The sequence below is a fragment of the Pyrgilauda ruficollis genome, unplaced genomic scaffold (assembly GCF_017590135.1).
Source record: "Pyrgilauda ruficollis isolate IOZ18807 unplaced genomic scaffold, ASM1759013v1 scaffold10, whole genome shotgun sequence".
Taxonomy (NCBI): Eukaryota; Metazoa; Chordata; class Aves; order Passeriformes; family Passeridae; genus Pyrgilauda; species Pyrgilauda ruficollis.
The window spans coordinates 13,151,285-13,177,984 of NW_024508101.1; the positions used below are offsets into that span (position 1 = coordinate 13,151,285).

The 26,700-nt window shown below is 36.2% G+C and overlaps 1 protein-coding gene across 1 annotated transcript in view; it reads right to left on the bottom strand.

Moving 5' to 3' along the window:
* CACNA2D3 (calcium voltage-gated channel auxiliary subunit alpha2delta 3) overlaps positions 1–26,700 on the bottom strand; it is a 389,621-nt gene that overhangs the window by 19,308 nt on the left and 343,613 nt on the right. Inside the window, exons 28-34 of the mRNA XM_041463788.1 lie at positions 22,222–22,283; positions 21,307–21,351; positions 17,943–18,005; positions 15,328–15,398; positions 6,846–6,921; positions 3,341–3,393; positions 1,738–1,793 (exon numbers count right to left, since the gene is read on the bottom strand). Coding sequence (XP_041319722.1) covers positions 1,738–1,793; positions 3,341–3,393; positions 6,846–6,921; positions 15,328–15,398; positions 17,943–18,005; positions 21,307–21,351; positions 22,222–22,283 — 426 coding nt within the window. The remainder of the gene's footprint in view (positions 1–1,737; positions 1,794–3,340; positions 3,394–6,845; positions 6,922–15,327; positions 15,399–17,942; positions 18,006–21,306; positions 21,352–22,221; positions 22,284–26,700) is intronic.

Below are 26,700 nucleotides of genomic sequence, written 5' to 3' on the forward strand. Positions count from 1 at the left end.
TTAGTGGTAACATAGCATTTACAGAAGACAACACCTAAGCAGGTGCTTTTCACTCCTGCTCTCTTGTGAAATATCTTCTGCATTTTCTTCCTAAAATATGCAGCTTCCAAACAACCATCCCTTGATACCTAACCAGATATGAGCTGGGCAAGCACTGCTCTGAAAGTACTGAGATTTCAATGAGCATGTTGCGGGGGTATTTCCAATACTCTTAACTCATCAAAGAAATGGAGCAAGTGACTTGTGAAATTAAAACTTCACTGTCAACTAAACCATGAGTGGAAATTTCTCAGTAATACTGGTCCATCAAAGTGCTGCACTGATAGTTTTGTTTTAAATAAAAGGAAGTTTGCAAGTTATTATTGCCTCTTCTGTAATGATTGCACTCTCAAAATACAAGTCAGACATTCATTTTCATGAGATGAAGAAGGATGTTGTGTTTGAGTAATATTTTCTCCAGCATACAATGCAAGTTCCACTGGATGTTTCATGTCAAGATATATGAAGGCATATTTGTACAGTACGCTTGAAAAAATATATTTATTTCCTACACTGGCTGCTTTGGCTGCTCTGCAATCACCAAGGACTAGGAGAGGCACAGCTGCCATTCCTCAAGGAACAGCTTTGCATTTTCTGGGTCTCGCACAGCAAACCTGGCTGTCCTTCACAGCCTCAGTGTTGGAGATGGTTCTCTTCATGCTTAGAGAAATCACTGAACATTTGGTCTTGGATTTTAGGGGCCTGACTGATATTTTACCTTCAGACAGGATATTATTTTGGCATAAAGACAGCCTAGTATCCAGGCAATGCAAACATTAAATGAAGCCTAAAGCAGCAATTTTATCCCTTGCTTTGCGAAGAAATATGCAAATATGAAGCTGAAGAATTCAGTTTAAATTCTTACACCAGTCAATGACATGCAGCACAATTTGCCTATTAAATTGTCACTTGAAGAGCACTGCTCTTGTAAAGTGGCCCTTTACTTTTGAGCAACACTTCTAAAAATGCCATAAAAAGTCTGTTGAAATATAGAAAGACAGCTTACACTGAAAACTTCCCATTCTTAGTGGAACTATTAAAAATTCCATTATTTCAAATGAAGCTTCTGCATTTTAAAAAATTATTTTGAATAAATTGAATTTTAATATATTTAAATGTCTGTTTTGAATGGAAAGATAAAACAAAATAAAGATCATCCCTTTTAAGCATAAAATCCACTATCTTAAGCTTTAAAAAATTAGTTTTCTATGAAATAAGATAGATGGTCATATTTCTGTACACTTTTGAAATGGCATTTTCCAGCACAATTTTCCGCTACATTTTATGGCATCTCTAGGGGGAAAAAAAAAAAAAAAAAAAGTTGTATAACTAAAACAGTGTAACAGTGTAATTGCTTTATTCACAAAGACTTTAAGATTTTTTTTTAGAATGAAGAGAAATGTTTTTTAAAATCATATTTAATGATTATCTACTATTTTAACATTTCTGCATTTCTGTTATAGTGGTGTACTGTGTTGTAGAGTGCACACAAGCACTTAGTGTTTATTCACAGAAGATCTTAATTCTCTTGTGTTTTAGGAAACATTAACAAAGAAGAGAATGCTGGCATGAGAGGAAAACTGTTATCAGTTAACTGTTTATTATTTAATGTAAAACAGTGTGCACTCATCTGAATTTCAAAAGTCCAAATTACTCTAGATATTTCTGCCATTATGCCAGGAAAAAAATCACACTTACCTTTAGCTGTTAGATCAGAGTGCCACCAACTGCATAGATTAAATTCCACAAGGAACCTGGAGAAATTATTAGAGTTTTCACATTACCCCACAGAATGTTTTCCAAATACTAAACTGGCAGTAGCTTGATAACGTTAATCCTATTTTAAATAAAAGCTAACACAGAACTGAAATTCAAGTTACTGGCATAACTCTGGGATTAGCACCTACTGCTATTCTCATATTTTTACTGATTTTTTTTTTTTTACTTCTGAAAACTTATTCTGAAACGAACCCCATCAATAAATCATAGATTTACCCATTTTTAATTTAAAATATTGATTGTATTTGGAGTGTCCATTAAAACTCTCAAAGCAGGGCAGCACTCACTATTTTTGCTGTTGAACATTATTTCTTCATCGTGTGTGTATTTTGACTCTAGTAAAATGGCATGGGATTATAACTGTCCTGGCTACCACACAGGAGCACGCATAAAATAGTTTATCTTATTAATTCTCAAATTGAAATAATAAAGCTGTTTTATTTTGAAGAGCAGAAAAGATTAACCACTGTCTAATCAACTCTATCTAAATTGCAAAGAACACTAAAATACACCATGATTTACTTGGAAGAACAGATTGAAAAGTATCAGCCAATCAGTTGTTGTAAAGTTAAGAATGTGAAACCAACATCCAGCTCATTTATGCCCATGAATCTACAATACTTATAAACATAGAAGGTTTCTTAACATTTTCAAAGCAGTGAAATGTAGCATCAATCTCATTTTAACACAATTTCTTTCCCTTATATTCACCTAAGAAAGCTGCATGTCAGATCAATCTCTGCCCCCTGGCAGCAGCCATTCAATTAATTCTCCTTAACTTGTATTCTGAACTTTGAAAAAGCTCATACAATTTACAATTAAACAAAATGACTACAAGAAAAAAATCAGTTCTGTGTCAGTAAAGATAAAATTCACTCATATCTGCAGCTCTGCTTTCAGATAAGAAGAATAACAAATCATATAGCTTAATAACACAACACATTTTAAGGCTTCCTCTTCTCCATGTGACACTGCTATTTCTTAGGCACCTTCTCTTAAAGATAATGATTACTATGAATTAACTGGGAATTTTAGAAGAATTAATGGAGATAGAAAAATTCAGCAACATCCAAGTACACCTTATCTGGCACTGTAATGGGTCCTTCTTACAGAATTTTATGATGTGACAAACCATACAGTGAGTCAGGGCAACAAGTTTCTCTTCTGACAGCAGCCCACCCAAGCAGCATCACAAACAGCCAGAGATGTATCTAAAATTTAACAGTAACCACAAAAAAAAATTTGGGTTGTGTATTGTGATCTGCTAAATAAAGCCATGCAGATATAAGTGAAGATCATGAGTGTGATAAAAGTGAAAGTGCACTCATACAGCCAAAATCCTCTCAGATTTCAAAAATGCAAAACTGGAAAAAAAATTACAAATATTACTATATTTAAAATCATCAAAGAAAAGCAGCACAATGCATGTAAAATACAAAAGGTACAAATATTAATATTCAAAACTACCAATATTTAGTAATTCATAGAAATATTTGTTACATTCTTCATGAAATCTACTTACAAGACAAGTTCAGTCATAATCCACTTTACTGCGGCAAAGAAGGCATTATAAGGCTGGAGAGAAGAAACTCTTTTAATAAAAAATCAAAACATGCAGCATTTATATCTTAACTGAACTCTTCATGTAAAAACTATCCTTTGGATATTCAAATGTATATGGAGCATAAAAACCCCCTTTTTAAATGATCAATAAATATTATTATACTGATTATTAAAATGCATAAGTAATGAATTTTCCTTTTTATCATGCTTGGTCATATACACAGATTATCAGTGGGAAAAGGAAAGTTTTTTGCAAATGATTCTTAAATCTTTAACCTCTAGGGGTTCCTATTTCCCAGGCTATTGCTGGAGGAACAGCTCGGGCAGATAAAATGAGCTTTTCTTGGGCTGCAATTCACAGGCTTGCCTCTCTATAATGCAAATCTCTATTCATTACCTCAGCCTCATTAAGCTCAGAAAAGTCTGAATTTACCTAAATGTTTATCTGTGTCATTTGACAGTCCAGTTGTAAGCACTGTAAGAAGTTTTTTCCCTCCTCCCTCTGTTTTTCTGAATCATAACAAACATAGCAAATCCTTTGAAAATCCTCTGTTGACAGTACTTCTAATACATTCTGAATATTTTATTTTTGAAAAGACTATTAATAGGATTAATCTTTCATGAAAAAAAAAGCCAGGCAGAAAAGTCAGCTTCCAGAAATATGGAACTTCATCTCCCTCATCTTTGTTAGGATGTCCTAGTTGCATAAAATTCTGCCGACTCTGTTAGATGCAGAGTATTTTAACAAATAGAAATCATAATGACAGAACTCCTCAGATATCTAAAATCATGTTTAACCACCCTGAACCAGCACTCACTGAAGCCGTGCTGTTTGGCAGAGCAGTAGCACGACATGTAAAATTTTCAGGAGCCACAGAGAAAGTTTCTGTGCAGGGCTGAGAATTCACAGACCCAAAGAACTCAGTCAGTGCCACAGAAGGATGAGATCCCAACCCAGCAGAATACAAAATGTCTGAGACAGGAAAGATTTGCACCTGTGAAGCCCTGTCTTATAGGAAAAGATGAAGAACTACAAGACTTTCCTGGAGATGAAAGAAAAAAATGTCAGCCCTGTGGGACATCTTATTTCTTTTCATTCCAAATCGAAAACCCTGAAATTTCATGCCCAAGTAATTAAATTTGCTGTATACTTTTGTTTTCATAATGCCAAAATTCATGTAAAACAATGTATTCGTTATTACTTATGAAGAATACTTACTTAGTGTGAAATAAACCATGTGTTTTAGTAACTATTTTAATACCAAAAATTAATTAAAATTTCAAACCCCACTGTATCTGTAAAAATTCATTAATGTCTACAAAAAATGAAAAAATATTTTGTTTTGAAATTCCAGTGGAAAAAACCATGTAATTACAGTGATATAAATGCATTCTCATGAAATGTGATTTTACTCGAGAGCCTTTTCCACTCACAGACAGTTCATTTAAAAACTGCAACAAAAACTGCAGGAGTTTTATTCTCTCTACATATTTAAACCACCATTGAGAGCTAAAATAATTTCGTTCTGTGGCTCCATGGTACTGCTACATTTGCAACAAAGTGTTTCCATGGAGAATCATGTGGGTCTTGGAGCAATTAAAACAAAAGAACATTACAATTAAAACAAAAGTATCTGGAGAGCTGTTAAGAAGCAGTATTATTCTGATAAAGAAATGGACCAGGTGATCTGTAAGTCTAGTCCATCCCTAATTTATCACCCCACTCCCCCAGTCTAAAAGGCTGGGATAGAGTCTCTGATGCCTCTTCTCCATGTCTGTGCTCTTTAAAATAGGAACTTTTTAGGGAGTTTCCATCTTGTCCCTGTCTCTATTCATGTATTTATAAAACCATAATTCTCAACAGGAAAGATAAACATTTGTGAGCAAACCTTTTGCTTAAGCAGAAATTATACTGGATACTGCCTAATAAACTGATATTTAGTAAAAAACGGGGCAAAAAACAAGAAAAATGAGGAATCAGCCCTATGTGTGTGTTCTCTTTATACTTTCTCAAGAGTCATGGTTGATAGAAGTGACTGAGTCAACAGGAAAATAATAACCTAAAACTCTGTTCATCTTTCATACTGAGGATCACCAAAACTCTCTTGAAGTTTATAGAGCTTAACTATCTTTAAATTAAAAAAAATCCTTGGCATGTCTCAGTGTATCCCATAACAGATGCAGGGTTTTTTTCCCTGGATATCCTGGAAAATTTTGGAATAATAAAAAATATAATTTTGGATTAGAGCCCACTTTTTAACAGATAATGCTTCAGCTCTGCTTGCTGAGTGCTTAGGCAAACTGAACTGAAGTCCTGAGGCTTTGGATAGAAGGTTTTTGTTAAGACTTATAATATATTTTAAAATATTTCATGCAAATGTGTTTCACAGCAGCCTGTTCTATTTCACTAAGAGTTTAGGTCTCATTGCAGTCTATCATTTATGGTGGGAAGATGGTATTTTTTTCAGGTTCAGACTTTAGTGGATAACAAACTGATAAATGCCATAAGTCCAGGCATATGAAAAACAGAATCATGTAAATATGTAAATGAAAACATCCCCAACTGTACAAAATTATTAAATTATTTGGTTTTTTTTTTTTTTTGTCTAGTTGGATCTGCATTTTTCTAGTTAGTTATGCATTTAAAAATAAATACTAACAGTTTACTTTTCCAGACAGGCAAAATTGCCAATGTTTTGCTGCTGTTCTCTCTACATAAGAATTTTCTCATGCTATTACTGTCATCTATTTGTGAAAACAGTTCCTTTTTAATATGAAAAACCTCTATCTAACACCTAATCAATTCTGATAGATTATTACAGCAATCAGTAAAATGGATGCATGGTCACAAAGTATCCTTGGGGTATTACCCTGATAGAGGATTTAGCAATAAGGAAGTGTTGCTTTACCAAGACCCAGATTGTCTCTAATCCAGCCTAGCAGAGCGACAGGGTTTGTACTCAAATTGCAACACAAGGGTTTAAATGCATTAAAATTCTATTTAAAAGGCATGTTTAAATACTAAGAAAAAGAAATTGTTAAATTCACTGACTTGCATGCCTTGTCAGTGAACAATTCCTTTTGCATTAAAAAAAAAAAAATCTCAAATTTTAATTTGAATTACATGTTTGCATACAGAAAAGGCATATGTGATTCCAGTCTCCCAGACAAAACACAATCTATTGCCAAATTTATAAATTCCTAAGAAGGTAAATTCATACAGTGCAAAGAACTTTCTGACAGAACCTCAGAAATGGTGGCCCAGCATTAAAATGATTGAACTAAAAAAAGCAGAACACTTTGCGTTAGTTTATAATGAACCACCCTTTGTATGCTCTGGGGTAAACACGAGAGCTGTAAGCATTCCAAATCAAAATAACAGTCTTACAAGAGCCATGAGACATTTGTAGCAATTTTCTTTGATGGTTGCATGGAAAGATGCTCATGAGACGTGCTGTACTTACGTCCAGTAAGCTATGGGCACTGTCGCTACTCTCTTTGTTTGTCCTACACATGGCCTGGTAGTCATAAAGTGTAATTCTACAGGGAAGAACAGAAAACTGCTTGACTAAAAGAAGAAAACACAGTGGAATAAAAATGGTGATATGGAACATTCTGCTCACAAAGTGGACAGGAAAATAAAAATTGTAACAGCTGGGGGGGAAGGAGGGAATGGGATGGTTAAAATACAGGTTACAAGGAAGAATGTAAGAAATGCTGTGAAAATTTTGTAAGGCTTTTAGCAGACTACAGAACGAAGCAAAAGCATAGCTAGGAGGAACCAGGGAAGATATGCAGAGAGTGTAACACACAATGGCATAAACGATGTGGGGAGGAGGAGAATACACATTCAACACAATGCTTAAACAATTGGTTCTGGACTAAGATCAGCACATTTAGCCCCAGAAAGTGAAAGAGCCTATGCATTTGAGAGGCTTCTCACAAAAGACCACTCAAACTTCAGTAAAAGCAGAAACACTCTTCTACGGTCTCAGCATCTCAGTGCACAACTGCTTTGAACATGGCATTGCTTCTGAAGGAGACAGAGGTGAAATTTCAGTGCATTGACATCACAAGTATTTGAAGCAGGATGGGTTTACCTTTGCTTCTTTTCTTGAAGGCAAAATATTCCAGGTACCTGCTGTAATCAACTTATGCTAGAAGCCTCCTCAGATGCATAGTAAACAGGGAAATTTACTTATGCTTTCAATCTTACTCATCATTGAAACACTTCAGAGATCTACATTTAAAATCCAGAACTCAGAGCTAGTACATGGAATTGTTGCGATTATTTCTCTAAATCTGTCCGTCCATAGAACAATCAATTATCTTTTTCCATCCACATAAACAAAACATTTAAAATCTGTAGCAGATGTAAAGAATCTTTAACTGATAATTTGCAACAAGTGTAAATATATAGAACTCACTATTATTTGAAACATTTCCATTTGACTTGTACATCATCAGAGGGACAAGGGAACACAACTGGACAGAGATGGTTAATAGAGGTATGAGATGGGACTAAAATATTTTGCAATGTGTGCCTTGCTTCTAAGTGAAGAGGAAAGAAGAGCACACAAATTCAGCTACACAGAGGATGTCCCAGAAGCTGCCAAAACCAGGTCATGAAATGCATTCAGCATCACCATGAGGTATCCTGCACTGCATGCCATGAAACCTTGCAAGCTGTACCAATAAAATGTTGTATTCCATTGTGGTAGAGAGCATATTTTCATTTTTTCTGATCTAATTTTGTGAGAGCAATCATCACTAAAAGCTTCTTTATTATGTCTATATTTTCTTTCTGGCTTTACAGATAAAATCTCTACTATATTGGATGTCGCAGCTTCAACTAAACATTTAGCACATAGTGCTTACATTATTGTTTTTCTCTTATGCTGAGAATAGAAATGTCTAGGAAGCCATAGTTGTGTGGACTGGCAGAGAGAGGCACATGGGAGACAAACGCATCACTAGAGACCTAAACATGGTGTGAGTCCAACACTGACCATCCTTGGCAGCATCCCGCCCACAGCCAGATCCGCGCACCCAGATCTGCCAAGACAAACAGAGCAGTACACGGTGTAAGCTGTGCTGCCTCTGTGGCATGCAGAAATACACCACTTCCCCTAGCTTTTCCCTTCCTTCCGCTTCAGCCTTTAACCATGGTCAGGATCCAGCCCCTGGAAAGGAATTTCTAGAGCTCAGCCTTTCCAGCCTTATCCGCTATTTTTTTCCTTGGGATCCAAGCACGGTGGTGTTGTGTGTGCACCTGGACCACCCAGTGATGGAGGCAAGAGATAAATGCATAGGAGAGGGCAGTTCAGAGCTGCTAATGTGCTCTGTGCAGAGTATCAAGAAATTCCATATGGCTTTCCATATGCATGCAAGAGTCCCATCTTGCTTCATTTAATACCTAGCCTTAGAAGCAGAATACATTGTTTTGTCTGTATTCATTGTACATGTTTTTTCAATATATTTATTAAGCTTGGTGACTGTTCCATGTTTGAAAGTGTAATCAATGTCTCAACTTTCAGTTTCACACAGCAGAACTTCATGGTCAATCAGTGGACTGACTTCATTATTCTGCTAAGCACAGTTAATCAACTACTATTATATATACTAGTATATATAATATATATATATATTATATGCACTGTTATACTATTCTATACTATAAATAGAATATATATACTACTATAATGTCATGTGAAAGATCTATTATAATTTGAACTTAATTTTTGATATTGATAAAAGCCTTCCCCCCCTCAGTATTTGAACTTGAATTACATTTCTTACGTAATTATTGCATTCTGATAGAGTCAATAGTTTCTTTAAATGCTCAAAGATAAAAATGTATTAAAAGACTGAAATCTGTACTCCCACAAATAACCAGAAATATTATTAATACTGCACCCCAACATGCTAGGTTATATTTTTTGTAGATTGTCTTATTTTATTGTAGGGAGTACCCAGCAATCTAAGATTGCATTATGATTAAGGGAAAGAAAACCAATAAATAAGTGTACTTAAAACACTCTTCATTTAATAGGGAAACTATTAATACATTTCAGAGTGATGGCAGAAGTAAAGAGTTTTAATGAACAACCTCAATATTATGTGGATCACTACAGAACTTGGAAAGGCTTGATATAATCTGTGGATGATATTGGTTTTAGTTAAATGAGTTTAGTTTGAGTAAATATATTTGAATCTTCCAGTGTGAAGGTTCTGGTTAAGAAAAAATGAGAAATCAGCTAATGTATTCAGGTTTTAAAAAGGAAAAACCAAAAAAAAAAAAAAAAAACCAAAAGGAGCAAATGCTTAGAAAGGTACATATTTTTCTGAACAAAAGTCTGGAATAAATTTTGGGTTTAAAACAATGCATTGCTGTCTCAGTAACTTTCAAAGTGGGCTGTTCAACATCTAGCTCAAAGTTCCTAAAGGTGATTCAAACAATTATAGCACAGGATGTGCAAAATACATCCGTGAAAGCATCACTGCAAAACGTTCTTAAAAGACCTGGAAACAAAAGAGAATTTTGCAATGCACTTCAAAGATCAGTGCATGAAGCTGAAAACCACCTCGAAGTCTGAACACTGCAACATACTGAACCAGTTCCTGATTCTCTGTCACTAGGAATTGTATTACATGGGTTCCAAGGCATTCACTACTTCAAATCCAGTTGTGTTGGTTTTATTATAAATGTAACAGGAAAGCAAAAGCCTTCCAGCCCTATTCCTTATAAAAGGTATGACAGCATTTGCAGTCAAAGCAGTTGCCTATGATGCTGTAGTAGTCCTGTGCTCAGGTGTCATTTCCAGGGTGTTGTTTCACTGCTAAAGCCTTTCTGAGATTTTAGAAAATAGACTATCTTTTCACTCAGACTTAACCCAGTGTTGCAGATGAAAGGTTTCCAGATTACTCTTTCTGAAGTGATTGTATTTCTGCTTTAAGTAACTGTTTGCAGCTGACCATGTTGTGTCCAACTGATCACAGTAAGGGAACACAACTTCCTAAGCCCATCTGTGCCCAAATCCATGCTCTGTATCACAGCACTCCCAGGGGAGCTCTGCTCTTGCTACAGAGGACATTCCTGAAACTTTCTGAAACCACCACACTGTCAACTTCCACCCCTGAAGTCCACAGAGCAATTGTGCTCAGCATCAGCTATTTAGCACAACCAAAAGGTGTATTGTCAGTTTATGTAACTTCAGCAGCCAAACACATCTTACTGAAAACCCTTTTATTGTGAATTTCCTGATACAGTAAATTCCACTCTCCTACTTTGCAATGTACTTACAATTGAGTGCTGAATCTGGTTCAAGAAAATTAAACTTCCAAGACCTACCAGCAGCACAGGATACATTGGCAGATGTACTCTATTTATTTCAGCCAGGTTTTCATCACAACCATGGATTTCTACTTGGTAGTATAAAATACCAGCAATGACAATTGTAGCAGCTAAAAGGCCTTCAATGCATAAAATTTCAAATGTTTTGTCAGCAGTTCAAGATTAGGTGGGTTTCAAATAATGTGTAGGAATAATAAGCTTTTTACCATGAAAGTAACCATCCAGTCTATAGGAAAAGAAAAAATGCTTTAAAGAGCTGAACAAAGGAAGCCAATAATACAGAAGTCCTAATTATTGACCCTATGCTTTATTCAGTAGTCTGTGGAAAAATGAGTGATGACTATAGCTAGATTGTGGTGGAAAGATGTTCATAACTCAGACCTAAGATGTGCAGCCTGTCTGGCATTCTCACAAGGACAGGAAAGAGGGACACTGCTGAATGGTGTGAAGAGCAAACCAGTTTCTAAGTCCAGAGAGGCTCCTGTGGGGAGATACCAGGGCACTGTAGGAAACCCCAGACTGTGGCTGCTCTGACTCTCACACCTCCACCGACAGATTATTAGTGTCCAGAAGCTGCCAGGGTAACACCTTTCACCAAAATCAATGCAAAGAATAAAACTAAATTACAGCATTTTGGCAAAACAAATTTGTCATGATGTATTTTTGCTTTTATTGCTCAGCTATTCCCAATTGCCAATGTTCTCAAGGAATAACATGTACAAAAACTGCAACTCAGCCAGTATTTACAGAATATGGAATGAGCATTTATGTAACAAATATGCCTGTGTTTCTCCTTAAGTGTGTAAATTGATTCTGTATATGAATACACTGCCTTAAAAGTAATATCTACAGAGACATAAAGTCAAACAATACCTAAAACTCACACTAAAGACATTACTTTCAGATATCATAGGAATTAAATATGAGCAGAAAACACACCCCACAGCAATGTGGGAGTTTCAGTGTGCAGGTATCAGATGCACATTTAGTAAATGCTGACATAAAAAGTAAACCTTGTTAGTAAGGACAATTTGTCCAATGCCAAGTCCAACGATTTGGAATGTTCCTTCAGTCTGTGTCTGATCTTCTCCAAAGCATACATGTACAATTTGCCCAATTAATAGGCAGCTAAATCCACGACTGCAAAAATCCATATGAAAATAAAGACAAATTTGAAATGTATCAATTTAGCACAAAAAAGAAAGAAATTAAGAATATTTTAATGAAATGCTTAAATATGAAATACTGGCTAAAATAGAAAAATATCCTTCATTTGAAGGCTGTGCTGCATCAGTGAAAACTCTGTCCTGTTGTTAAACAACCAGTTACTGTTCTCATGATTGGCTTTAAGAATTTACTAAACTGCTTTCTAGGAGAACAAGTTTCTGAATTTCTTTTATACTCATAACCTGGGGGCAAAACACTTGCTAAGTTTTGCTTATAAAGCAAATCAAGACAGATAGATGAAAGTCTGCCTCTTGGTGCACATGGAGAGCACAGGTGAAGGGTCTGCACTACAAGAAAAATTGGGAAACAAGAGAAGCTCTCAGAGCAACAAGAACTTGATAGACTGAGCCTTAGCTCCTGGGAAAGCTGCATTTCAGGGGTGTGCCACTTCAGCCATACATCCTGACAACCTGGTCCAATGCCAATATTGACAAATACCAAAATTACAAAATTACTAAATGCCAAATACCAATGCATAGACTCTTCTATGTAAGAGGATGTCTGCTGGAAAGAGAACTGTAAGAGGAAATGATGCTGCTTCCATATTTTTCATATAGAATTGCTTAGTTTTCCTCCTACTGGAAAGGGCGAAAGTGTTTCGAAGTCAAGAGATGTTTCATTTTCTCTTCGAGATTTATTATGCTTATTTCTTTAGGGATCTCATTGCTTTGATAGCCCTTAATTTTCCTGATGTTAATGTTGGTTTTAAGATTTTCATGGTTTGAGCTGTTGAATTTTTTTTCACTGTTTTTATATAAACAAAGTGCTGAGAAAAACATAAAGAAACTTTTCTAAGTTATGTGAAGCAGATACTTTTCCATAAGCACATCCTAATTTATTTAATAATACATTTAAATCATATTTAAATTATTTAACTGTGTGCAATACTTAAGTATAAGATAAACATAATTTTGCTAAATGAAATCATAGAGCATGTCACGTTGCTGTGCAGACACTGATATAGTTTTTCTCCCTAATTATAAACCCCATAAACTAAGAAAATATACATACATACATATGCACACATTATTCAAAAGAAGTACTGAGTTTAAAGAAATTGAGGAGGGAAGGAGGTATTTAAGTTCACTTTAAAAAATAAACAGCGAACATAAAAATTGAATTTCATCCTGCTGCAGGTTGAAAAGAAATATAGTCAGCAGCAAACAACCCCCTTTTGTTTAGCACTTCCATCTCAATCCTACAAAGCACTTCTATATCACCCCAAATTTGCAGTAGCTGGGAGAACAGACAAAGAGTTATTTCATTCCTTTTGTGGGTGCAGAGCCTGGGAGGTGGCAGGAGTCACACACTGGCACTGCCCCTGGGATCTCTGCACTGCAGGAAGAGGAGACTGCCACCCCCACGGCCGCTGGAGCTGACAGCAAACTCTTCTGCAGGGCACAGCGGGCTCCACAGAACCTTCTAACCTCACCCAAAAGGGAGCACAACCGGCTCAAGCAGGGCAGGGGAGAGTTATAAAATTCACCTGCTGGACTGTACATGCCATGTAAGAAGCAAATTGCAGGGAAGGATGCTCTGGGTGTTATCAGAAGGAAAGGCAATGACAGAGCTCTCTCTCTCTGCTTTGCCCCCATGACAATGTGATGTGTGCAAGGCTCGCTTTGTGCTCTCAGGGAAATGGCACTGCTGACAGATCTTGCTACTGAACCAAGCATCCTTTTTCTTACTTCATATTAACAAATGTTGGAAAAGCAAAACACAATCCCCACCCAGACAAATTAATAATCTTACAAATATTGAGAATGCATCTGACTATTTTTCGTGAGAACCACTTCATATTCTTGGAATAATTTATTTAAAGGCCTCATCTAACACAGCTCAAAGACAGGTTTTTTTGGGTTTTTTTTGCTGCTGCTATCAGCTGTAGGAGAAGTTGCTCACTCACAATTACTCCACTTTGATTCCGTCCCATCTTTAACTGATTTGCAATGGTCAGTTTATCATGGCTGAATAATTAGCTAATTGTGTTTACATTTTCCTTCGTAGGCAGCTCAGTTACACTGACCTTATGCCTTCATTATCTCTAAAAATTAAGTCCAAGAACAGCAAAATCCTAACCAATGGCCCAGTCCAAAGATCCACCCACTGCATTTTAAAAGGAACTCTCAAGCTATGCCTGTTTTGTCAATGGTGGTACCCACCACTGTCAATCACTGGGTAGATGTTCTGCTTGAAATGCTTTGTTGGGCAGGACTAAACAAATTGTGACAAGTTAAAACAGTATCCCTTTGTTTGGACTGCATGTTGTCCTTTGCATTAAATAAAATGCTTCATCTTGTGTACAAACAGATCCTTTCATTGCCAAATCCAGTCTATAAACAGTGGTATTACTTCACTTCCTTCTACAGCATATGTTAAATATGTAGTGCTAAAAGCAAAAAAGTTGCCACCCTCAGAAAACTAGGATTGGGGATGATTCCATGAGTGCTAGATGCTCACATTGCAGGTCAGTCATTTACTGGGAGGGGTACTCAGCTGCCATGCACAGACACAGCTTAAGGGAGCTGATTCACCAAGCAAGCCCACAAACCAGCTGTTCAGAGAGGCTCTGTACACACCCTCTCAGGTAGTAACTAAACTCAGTAATGGATGGCAGCAGTGATACATCTTTTTATTCACACTAGAAATGCACAGGAAAATAAAGAGGAAAAGTATAGAAGCAGTTTTCTTGTGCTGGAGAGGACAAAGGGGTACAGAGAAGCTCTTTGACCACATAAACAATTCTTAGACCTCATGAAAGCCATGAAGATTCCAGTGATGAATTACAGGTGAAAGGGAAATTTCATTCTTAATTCCTCAGAGTGCATAATTTATTTCAAAGGACAACACATAAAATCACTGTTAGTTTTTAAAGTCACCATGATAGTGAGACCAGGTCAATAGTCACAACCATGTTCAAAGGTAAGTTAGCATGTGAATGGAGATGGATTACTGGGATGTGTTCACATTTTCCTTTCAATAGCAGGACATTCTGGACTGTCTAGCTCGAGCAATCTCCAACTTTTTACAGGTCAAAATAATAATGTTTTCTTTAGAGCTGTTTAAAACTGCTCAGTAGTGGATATGGCCCAATCCCTTTTCCACCTGAGCCCAGAGGAAAGAGGAAAAGGACACAGTTTTAGGATTGTAGTCAAATAAACCATTGTTTAATAAGAAACTCACAGTGGCTGATGCCAATACTCTCAATATTTGATGTGTATGGAGTCAAATTCCACTCTGGTTGTACAGGAAAGATACAGAGGTATAGATGAGAATCCAGCCACACTACCAGTCTTGGCTTTCTTTTACATGACTTCGATATTTTTGTTAGAACATTTTTTAAGAGATAAAATGTTAATTCTTACCTCTTAAAAGAGCCCATTGCTAGTAACTTGTTCATCACAGCCCCTTCAACCTCCCCAAAAAAGTAACCAGTCTGTAAGGGGAAAATGCAAGGAATTACCAAAAGCGTTGATAAATGCAAACCAACACTGGATGCAATTTAAACTGGCATATTCTAGGATCTGGCAAGAGTGGCTTTGACAGCTGCATAGATGGGTTTTCAGGACTGCTGCTACATAAAACCTGGAGAGGACTTCCCAGTCAGGGCAAATTGTTGGGATTATATTATTGCCCCTGAGCAGATGTGAGAGCTTAAACAATATATTGAGGTACATTATATAACATCCAACATCAAAAATAGAAGCCTTCCAAACCTAAAGCTTGTAAAGAAAACACACTAATCTGATCACAAATTCTTGTGATTAAAATGTTACTCAAAAAAGATATAAACAGGTTGTGAGAGGATTTCATAAACAGTCATTAAAAAACATTGTTTATAATTCCTGTATGACCTGTTTAAGGAGCTGGAACAGTACATTTCATCAATCCTATAAATTTTAACTCCATTCAGAGTCATTTCATACTTAAAACCACTCAGCTTGATGAATTACTCATTTTGTCCCTATTCAGTACTTGTGGACTAATAAAAATAAATCTCTGTTGAGAAAACAAACATTGCTGTTATAAATTTGGTCAGCAAGATGGAAGTGACTCCGTCATCTGCAGCCATTCATGTGACAGTGGAAAATCTTGCAAGTACAGCACTTTTCTACCTTGGGAAGACCTGTTTTATTTTAGAGCCTCAGCTCCCAGGAGGACTGGATATTTCTCTTCATTGTTTAAAGGGAGAAATCCCACAATTTATGAGGGGGAAAGGGCACTACACTCTCAAATTGCATGGATTCCACAGGTTTTGTATGAACTAAACCCCAATTCCATTACAAGGAACTTAGCTGACCTCAAGTATGCACCTGGGAGTTCGCAGGCAGAAAAGTTACAGCCCTAGCTAAAAAAAGGCATTCCTCCACCTAAAAAGCAAGTATTGCCTTCTTTTTTTTTTCTCCTTTCCTTTCCTCAGGGGAACCTTGGAACATTTTCCAAAACATATGGGTATGTAAAGTCTCCTAGAAACACAAGGAACATGACTAAAAATACCAGCTTCAATAGACCTGGCTGACTGATGAAGAAAGATTACCCTAATGATTGGAGAGGCAGGCAACATCAAGAAACTGCAAACCATAAATGCCTCATATAACCTTAGATAGCAATAAACCTGATTTGTCAAGTTGTGCACCAGTCTTATGAAGACATTTCTCTCCACAAAAGCTTCCTTTGTAAATGCCAGCTCTCCCCCAAGCAGTTACACTCAGGTTATCATTTTTTTTTTTTTTTAATACAGCAGGATTTAGTTGCAATTCAGAATTACTCTGCCCCAAAAACCTGATTCTTGGAGCAGTTCAGGTCATGTTTGGAAAGCTGATAGAAAAATAGTGCTGAAGCAACCCCAGATAGGTTAGGGATTGGTAAGGCATCATCCCTTCTCTACCCCTTCTCTATCCACAATAGTCTGTATGCATGCTATATATAAAAAATAGATATACACTAATGTAATCCTATTAGAAATTTACATAAGCAGAGATTTCTCTGCTGTTCCTATTAGACTTGGATGCATTTAACTAATAAAACAGGTCAGAACCCCTTCCCAGCCTACTTCTGGTGCAACTGTTGTCTAAACTATTCACAGGAATAGTAATGGCTTTTATCAGGTGACTACCAAAAGAAACATCTCTTCCTAATCATTCCTGGCCAAAGCCAGATCTGAACTGGCCAGTCACTGACACAAGTCACAGCTGTGCATCTCTAAATAGTAACAACAAAAGGGGAAGTAGACAAACAGGTTTTCAGTGTATCAAGATCATTCCATAATGAGTGTATTTCTTAGGTCATGCTCGTCATACCAAATTTAATTCAGCTGAGGGCTAAGTAGGAGTGTGGCTATTCCTATTCACAATCCCAACACATAAAACCACTTCAACTTCAGACAATTCTGGCATGACTGGGGCACCATCCCAGCAGTTTTTAGGCAAAAGTTAATGAGAATGGTGATGGTTCCTTCATAAGGTTTGCAGGATTGAGCAAAACATTCTGATTCTGTGATAATCATATTTCTTGTCCTTTCCATTGTGAAGCTGAGTGCTTAGTTTTAATCCTTCAATGACTGTAATCCCCTCCAGAAAACAAACTCCTCAGCCAACAGCTTTGTAAAATCTCATTATCTTAAGTTTGAATGTAAAAGCTGTGTGCCCTCCCCTCCCTTCCCAACCTTTCCATGTGACAAAAATGGCACAGGGATTTTTTTTTTTTTTTTCTTGGAGTAAAAGCCTCTTACAGAAGACAGACACTTCTGCAGCATGAAAGGTCTTTAAAGAGAACATTTATGAGTTTAAGAACAGACCCTGCTCCAATGGGAGAAAGAAACTGAGCTCCAGTGAGAAAAAAGCTTACATTCTTTGTAGAAGCAATTTTTTTTATGTTGTTAATTCTTTACCATTTTCAGATGGTGGCCTATTAAAAAAAAAAAAAGTAATTTTAAATTAATATGTTACATGAGAAGACTCAAGAAAAATCTTACACTTACCTGTTGATAGTCTTCAGACACTAAAATAAATCCATTGTTATCTATTAGGTAACAGTTGATTGTCTGAAAAATAATAAAATACTATTTTAATTTTTGATTTTAGGACACAGCAATAAGATAATTATATACTTTACTTCTAACTCAATTCTAAATGGGTAAAACCTTCAGGTTGTTATGAGGTTTTACATAAATTCAAAATGAGTGTAGTCTTGGTTATGGGATATTATCCAATTTAATTTGTATGACTTTTTCATGCAAAACTAAAGAAAGATGTGTACAGAATGGGAGGATATAATATAATTACAAACAAACATAAAAACCAAAATTTTGTGGTTTTATAATCCCTCCTTAAAAGTTTTCCTTATAACAAAGTTTGCAAAGGCACAGAACTTCAGTGCTCCTGATGGCTTCTCCCTTATTTGGAGAAAAACATCAGCACAATGTCATTACCCTAACGATGTATTAATGAAAGCACAGTGTCAGCCTGCAGAACCAACAGGGGACCAGGTAGTATTTTTTAATTTGTTCGTTGGGGGATGGGACCAGAAACTTCTGTAAAAGAGGCCCCACAGGTCTCCTAAAGCTTTCCAAATTGTATTTTTAATTGGGAACTGGGTTTAGAGGCAGGACTGTTAGCTTTTCGTAGGTCAGACGTCTGAACTGTATAAAACGAGGTAAAGCCAAATCAGAGCTTCCCTCCACACACACACATGCACCATTTTAACCTCACAGAATTACTTGCTACAGGCAAAGTTTTAATTACTGCACTTCAGAGTTTAAACATGAGGTTTAACTTAAACCCTGAAACCTTGATATAACTCAGTTTCTCCTCAGTATTGCCAAATAACTATCTCAGTGTCAAATCTTTATTGTATTTCTATTGTTGGTATAAATCAACAATATTTTTATCTTTGCTTATTGAATTTTCCATGATATTTGTATAAAAGGAAAAAAATAAGCAGAATGGCTTTCAATACAGGAATCCTCCTGGCTTTGTTTTTAATTAAAAACCTTTCCTGCAGCAAATGGGCTGTACAGAAATATGACAAAATATGCTTTCTGCTACACTCTGCACATCCAGCAAGATCACTGTGCTATTTTAGGGAGGAAAGCAGCCCCATGCAGTAGTGGCTGTGCAAGATGTGAAAATGCAGTCTGATCTTTCCAGAGATGCTCAGGCGTGCCTGATTCTCATTCTGGCCACATATTAGCACTGTCCTGTGGGGCCAAAGAGGAGAAACTTGCAGAAATGCTAGCATGAAGTGGAGTTAAAAAAACAAAAACGGAAGCTGAAATCCAGCAAAAGTTCAGAATGAAGGTCATGCCCTAATGTAAATGGAGGATATTCATTCTAAAAGTAGGACCCAAGCTACAGGCAAGCCCAGGGACAGAAAACCTGTCAGAAAGGAAGTTGAAACAACTCATTTTCAACCTGTGATCTGCTAGAAAGCCCAAAGCTGGCAAATGCAATGTGGAAAGCTGATGGTGCTGGCCAAGAACTGAGCAGAGCTGATGCACTCAGAAGAGGCAGCTCCTCGAGGCCAGTGGTGTGTGAAGGATGGAATTTCAGAAGCAGGCTCTAACTGCACAGCTCTGCTCTCCCCAAAGCCAACCTGAAACCTCCCACTGACTGCACCAGGAGAGGAGCTAAGCCAACACAGAGATCTGCTGAGGATACATATCTGCAGTCTTCATGCATGAAAGATTAATCTAAAGATACTGCTTTAGAAACAATATTTCTCCATAGTATAGAAAATAAATAAAAGAAGTCATGCTGGACAAGAAAAAGTGTAGGCTTAATTTCATAGTTTATGGCTTATGTGCTGTTGGGAAAAGACTGGCTCAATTCAAGAATGAGTGGCCATGTCTCAAATCTCTAAGATTTAGTTCACTAGCACAGTTCAGAACTTTAAAAGATACAAATTTTCTAGCACTGTTATTGGAAACAGGTATAATGCAAGAAATGGAATCTATATATTTTTTGTGCAATGTGAAGATAAGAGGGTTTCTGTTTCAATCCATTTTAGAAATATTAACTAGGGAAAAAATATTCATTCTGAACCATTAATTCACCACTTGCCAGCAAGATAAATAACTTTCAGTATTACTACTGTGTTAAAGAAACAGCTTGTAACTTAACTTTAGCATGGACAAAGGGCAGCAGAATGCATTTACTCATTGCTAGGAAATCTCAAACAGATTTCTGATACAAGTTTTATGCATGGGATAATAGCATTTGCATAGACTACAGCTGTATGAAAGAGCTCTAATTCACAATGTTTCACAGGTATTGGAAGTGAACTGTGCTCAGGTTTGCCCAAAGGTTCAAGTTCAGTGAATTTCAGATTTCAAGGGAATGTTCCATAGGTAGAGAGTCCCTGAGCTTGTAAAACTGTAGGCATGAAGTCCAGAATAAACACAGCAAGAATGTTAACTGAGGTCTGAGAACACATCTGAACTACAGAAACTTTGATCCAGTTCAAGTCCTCTATGTATTTTTCACAGCTCCAGTATACAATAACAGTAATGGAATGTAACATGGGTTAAGAAACCAAAAATGAAAAAGAAAGAAAACAGAGCACGCAAATAAAACGTGAAAACAAGAACAAATGAGCAAATTCAAAGTTCTCAAAAAAACAAAAAGTATTTTTAATTAATGTGTTGTTTCTATTTTAGGATCAAAGGTAAGACACACTCATCACTTGACTCCCTTTATTTTTAATTATATTTATAATTATCATGTTATTATTAATAGTCATTAATATTTGTTGACTATTGTGCCATTTAATTTGCATTAATGTCTTCATGTTTACTTTTAAATGCTTTAATTTATACTGTAAATGTTCAGCAGATATTTTCTTGCCACTGAGAGAAGCTGTGAAAGTCAACAGACTCACCAGAGGAGCAGTGATGTTTGTTTGAGTCCCATCAACAGTGTGTTTTATCATTACGAAAAAGTCTGGAATCGCTACATCAGCAATGTCCACATTATTACTAAATTTCTGCATATGGTTGTATGGTTCCTGCTGGTGTCCAGCTGAAGAATCTAAACTGCTAGTGACTTTTTTTTTTTTTCATTAAGAATAAAGTGGTAAACAAATGCCTTAGCACTGCTTCAAATTATTTCCCAAACTGGATTTACAAAGTAGAAATTATTACAACACATATTTGAGGTACTGGAGTCAACCTTGTAATTCAGTGGGTACCAGTAACAGGCATAAAAAGAATCTCACTATCCAAACAGGGTAATATTTACAAGGTGATAATGACCACAATGTACAGTGAGATGTTCAAATTAAATTCATCAATTGTATCTTCTACTGGAGTAGAGGTAATCAATGGAAAAAATCTGTTAAATACTTACTTCATCATCACAACTTATAGCACATCTGCCATCAAGAGATGCACACTACAGATGATATAAAGAAAAAATCAATAAAGTATTTTCAATTCTCTCTTTGAAGATTACAAAATAAGATTTTATATAAATTCATATGAACAAAATTTCGAAGTAGTAGATATTGATTATATCTTTATCTAAATTAATTCTAAAAATTACTAGCAAACTTTTGAATCTTTCACCAAATATGTTCTGTTCCTCTCTGCAGAGAAAGGGTTCATTCACACTGCAGCAATTTCAGCTGCTTTAAACACCACAATCTCCTCCAAACTCCAAGTCTTTGAGGCCATTCATAGATGAGAGAAGATTCTCCAGCAGGGGTAGGGTCAGGGTTTATTTTCTGTAACAGCACAGTTCCAATCAATCCTCAAACCAGGGATGGCATCTCCTAATCCTCAGAAAGTGCCTGATTATCCTCTTCAGTGAGTACAAATTCTATCCCTGAATGGTTTAGGTAAAGTTTATTGAGCACTGTGAGTGCCAGCCATGATTCAGTAATAGAGTTTTGTTGATTAACCTGTGTGATCTTACTTAGTGTTAGAGAGCAAACCTAGGTGAGAAGTCACAATTCTGCAATCACTAGAAACAAATTCCACACTTTTGTTTACTGTTTACTCTTTCTCTAAGGGAGAAAAACCACGTGCCAACAAAGTAACTCCTTATATATTGGAGCCTAAAATTAATAAAACTTCAAATTGCTTCCAAAAATCAAGCAATTGCTCTTCATCACTGAATTCTCCTTTTCTGTATCCAAATGTAAAACCAGAACAAGTCTTCAATGTATTCTTTACAATCGTTTGCTTCTGACAAAATCATCACTTCCACAGTTAAAAATCTCTTGTGGATTCAATGACAAAAACCCTTCAATTTAAAATATACCTGTCTGCTTGCAGTCCAGAATTTCCGCTGGAAAAATTCAAGTTTCATCTGGATACCTACAGCTGGGAAAGACAAAAATAAATAAATAAACCCAGCATGCTTAATTCCTTCAAAATGATTCTTTAAAATTAGTCAGGAAGAAAAGGTTTCATTATGAAAAGACAAAGTTAAGCCTTAAAATGAAAAAAAACAAAACCCACAACTAATTAAATTGAAGAGACCACACAGTCATATTTTAAACCATTTAAACTGAAAGATGCTTGCATAATGTGAAGAACATATATGGCAGATAAAAAAAATCATTCAAATTGCATGTTTCCATAATTAACATCAAAGAACCACAAGCTGAACATATTTATGTTCACACCAATTTCATTTATATTTCACTGGTACCAATATAACAGCTGTTATAAAACCCACACAATGTGTTTTCTACTGAAACCCATGAAGATTTCCTGAAACAACATGAAAATATTGGTTAGCAACTCAAGTGATGATTTGTTTTGAGGTCACTTAACCCATAAATTATCAGTGGAACACAAAAAGCATTAAAAATGTATTTGAAAAAATGGAAGTTAAGAGTATTATGTGTAATTCTGTAAAAGGGAAGTATCTGACAATTCTTACTTGCTATCAAATTTTTAAAAAAATGATATTAATGAGAACGGATTGCAATTTTTAAAAAATCATTATTCAAGATACTACAGGTTTAAATTATACGTTTCTCATAATCTCAGGTGGGATTGTGTTTTGCCAAATATCAGTGAACCTCTCTTCCAGCCTGGTCTCGTGTTCCTATCACTGTTTCTACTGGAAAGCAATATAAAGCACTAAGGTTTACAGAAGCTCCAAAAGCAGTTGATTCTTCTGGTTTCACTTGCCTAAACTTAGAGAATTCAAAAAAGCTTTAAAAGTCTAAAGATCTAACTCCTAGAAAATTAATGTTTTTTTTTTAAAAAAAAAAAAAACAAAAAACAAGGCCTCAAAAAAAAGTTGTTTTGGAAAACTGAATGAAATTTCATTTATTCATTCCTCCTTTAGGGCCTACAGCAGGAATCATTTAAAAACATATTTACATTTAAATTATTGGTACTTGCTTTTGCAAATGCACACACACTGATGTCATGCACATATTTGATTTTGTGTTAGCAGGTAGGGAAAAGTATGTGAAATTAAATCTGTAATGGACTGATACAATGGGATGTGAAATTACATAAAGAATTTTCCTATGAGAGCAGGTTATAAATATTTTTCTGCTATCTGCAACTCAAGGATTGTTTTGTTTCAGAGAGTAAGTAGAGAAATCCAGTTCTCCTTTTGAATAACACCAGAGGAGACTCTCCAGCTACATTTTATTATCTAGGAATTAATATCATGGTCCATGAGCAGATGCACTCTGACAGCCAAGCAGCACATTTGCTTCATCTATTGCTTGCCTTTGGATTAATTCCTAGCACATCCTACCTGATTTTTTCTGAAATGCAGGCAAAGAAGAGAAACACACACTTTCAGGAACTTTCCCCAAGGCAATCCCCTCACTTCTGGATGCTGTGTCAGCCTGGGAAGGTCAGTCTCGTGTGCTTGCAGCAGGCAGAGCTCTGTGGACTGGACTCAGATATTCTCATTTAAGGTCCTGACAAGCTCAGCCCTTTGGAGTTCACTGTTAGAGATACCAGCACCCAGAAAACTGCTGCTCTTGGAAAGTGTTAATGAAAGGTAATGGAAGTGTAATAAACATTAATTAAAGAAGTAAAACTCTTGTTCTCCCCTAATGAAATTATATGTATACACGAATTTGAGAGGATTTTGGACTAGATGTGCTCAGGAGACCCCTCCCACTCTAAATTATCTTATAATTCTGATTTAAGTGCAAAAGTTTTGTGGAAAAGTGGTAACTTTACAGCTCAGAACCTTCCTTACATAAAGTCAATATGCACAGAGAATTTTCTGTGTCCTGTACAAAACCTACCACGCAACAGAATCTGAAACAGCGACAAGGGAATTACAGCAAAGCTCATCTGTAAAAGGTTCCACATGCACGTTTCACTGAGTCACAATGGAATGCTGCAGCATAACAACAATTGAAATGCCTGGATTAATTTCTATGAAATGCAGAGCATCCCTCTCCATGGGGATGAGAAGTGGCAGCTGCAGGTTTAGTTTCACAGAAGTAACTCAAAGATTTTGATGCAGACTGTGAGGGAAAATAAAAGAGAGTGAGAAATATTGGGGTTGCTCCCACTTGAGCAGATTTCACAATTTCAGCAGTAGGGTAATTTGTGCAGAAACTGAAGGTATAGGCATTATCAATTTAGCTAATGCCTGCCTTTAAAAAAGAAATCAGTTTATTTCTCTACCCAACTTCAAAAAGATTTGTATCACTAATCTATGAGGTACAATGCCATAAAAGAGGGTAAAACAGAAACCATCCACTCTGGTCAAGGTAATACAGCATTACAACAGCAACATTTTAACATATTTCCCTTGTGAAGTAACTCCTCAATTAGTTTTGAAATCCTTTGGCTTGGTATTAAATAATGAATTACTCCATGATGTCAAGTACATGATGGCTGGACTTGATTTACAGTTTGGCTTGATGATCCAAAGGGTCTTTTCCCATGTAATGATTCTATGATCTCTACCTGCACTTGCAGGATAGGAGGAGAGAACACATCTCACAAACATGGCACAGGAAAGCAGCATTAGCCAGTTTTTTTGAGAGGTCTATCTTAATATGAGATTTTCATCTCACAGTTCTTATTTACACATTGTTCCCTGCACAGTTCCACACAGGAATTTCCCTGTCACAGAATGAGTAGCTTCTAAATATTCTATATCCTACATAACATATAATAAATTAAAATTACTAATAGTTCCTAAAATTCAGCTGAAAATTATTTGAATGCCTCCAGGTTTGAAAGAATTAACAGTGTTAAGTATAGTGGTAAGGTATAGGAAAATTATTTTATTTTCAAACCCTCATGTGGTACTAAACCATTTCTTCAGGTTTTTCCCTCCTGAGCTTTTCAAGAACTTTGAGACTAGAAGATGACCTTTTTTTTTTTTTGTCTGCTCGTCATTTAAAGCCATAAGAGCTATTCAAATATACTTCAAAAGTTTTTTGAGCCATTATATTCTCCTGAGCAATCCCTAATCCTTCAGCACTTGAGAACTTCTGAATAAAATATCTGTGCTCCAAACCACCATTAAATCTGTATTTTACAAACTGGCTACATGAGGGGGGAAAAAGAAACAGAAAAACTTCAAAATTATATCTCCCATGTCACTAACTCCTAGTTTAGCCTTCTGGGTGTAGCAGCTACCAGAGAGATTCAGATTAAAAAGCTGAAATTGCACTGAGATTTTTCTAAATCTTGTTCAGGAAGGTACGCAGAAAACGCCACAAATAACAAAAACTCTAACTCTTTGTGTGGAACATACACTTCAAAGTACAAAGTATTCTTCCACATTTGCAGGCTTGGTTCAACCAAAATGGGCAAAGGATAAAAATTGCTCAATCAGGAAAAAAGGAGTTCTGTGCTCACTGCTGCCTTTTCTCCAGGGTCGCAGAGAAGGGTGGGCTGAGCTGAAGGCAGGCAGGAGAACAATTGATAGGGGCTGAGAGAGGGGTATTTTGTGTTATGGAACACAAAATGTATAGTTTCAAAGAAATATTGCAAATCCAATCTTTTGTTTTATTCACATTAGCAAATTTACTTAGGTGATGCAAATAAAATCCTTTAATTCTGCCTACAAAAAACAGTTCTTTAACTCCCTGAGATTTCTTCTCTCTGTGTAATAAAGTGGCTGCTATTTTTGTAGTGCAGACCCTCTGAAATAATAGCTGGTTGAGAAGGACAAAGTTAAATTCTTGGCTCAGTGATAATTATTGTTAAATAAGTAATTTCCTTGTGCATCGATTCCATGGCTGAAGGTAATATTTCACTCTCTCAGTGGGTTGCTCTCAGGATGGAAGCACTGGGAAGTGCTCAAATGCTGCATGGCTCAGGGCTGCTTAGTATCAAGGCAAACATGAAGGAAAACAAATAACTACTCAGAATAGATCAGGATTGCTTGGGTTCCTTTCAATCTCCATGGTTAAGCAAATAGACAAGAAGATAAGGAAATCCTTCCTTAGCATATTACTTCTGTGCAAATAATTAAAATCCTTCTTAAGTTCTAAGTAAAAAGAATAATTTCCTACTTAAAATACGAGAGGAAAATAGATTAGACTGATTTATTTCAGGCAAGAGAGGAGCTGAGTCTCCCTACAAACCTGACAAATGGATTCCAAATACATGATTGTAGGAAAAAGTAGTAAAAGCTAAAGGGATTTCCATTCTCTGAAATACCTATACACTATAACACTGTATATAAGCACTAGATCAGCAAGGTTACAAAAATATCTTAAGGTCTCCATTCCTTTTCCCACAGAATGCAGTAGAGATTAAGAAGAGTCTCTCTCATACATAAAAGATG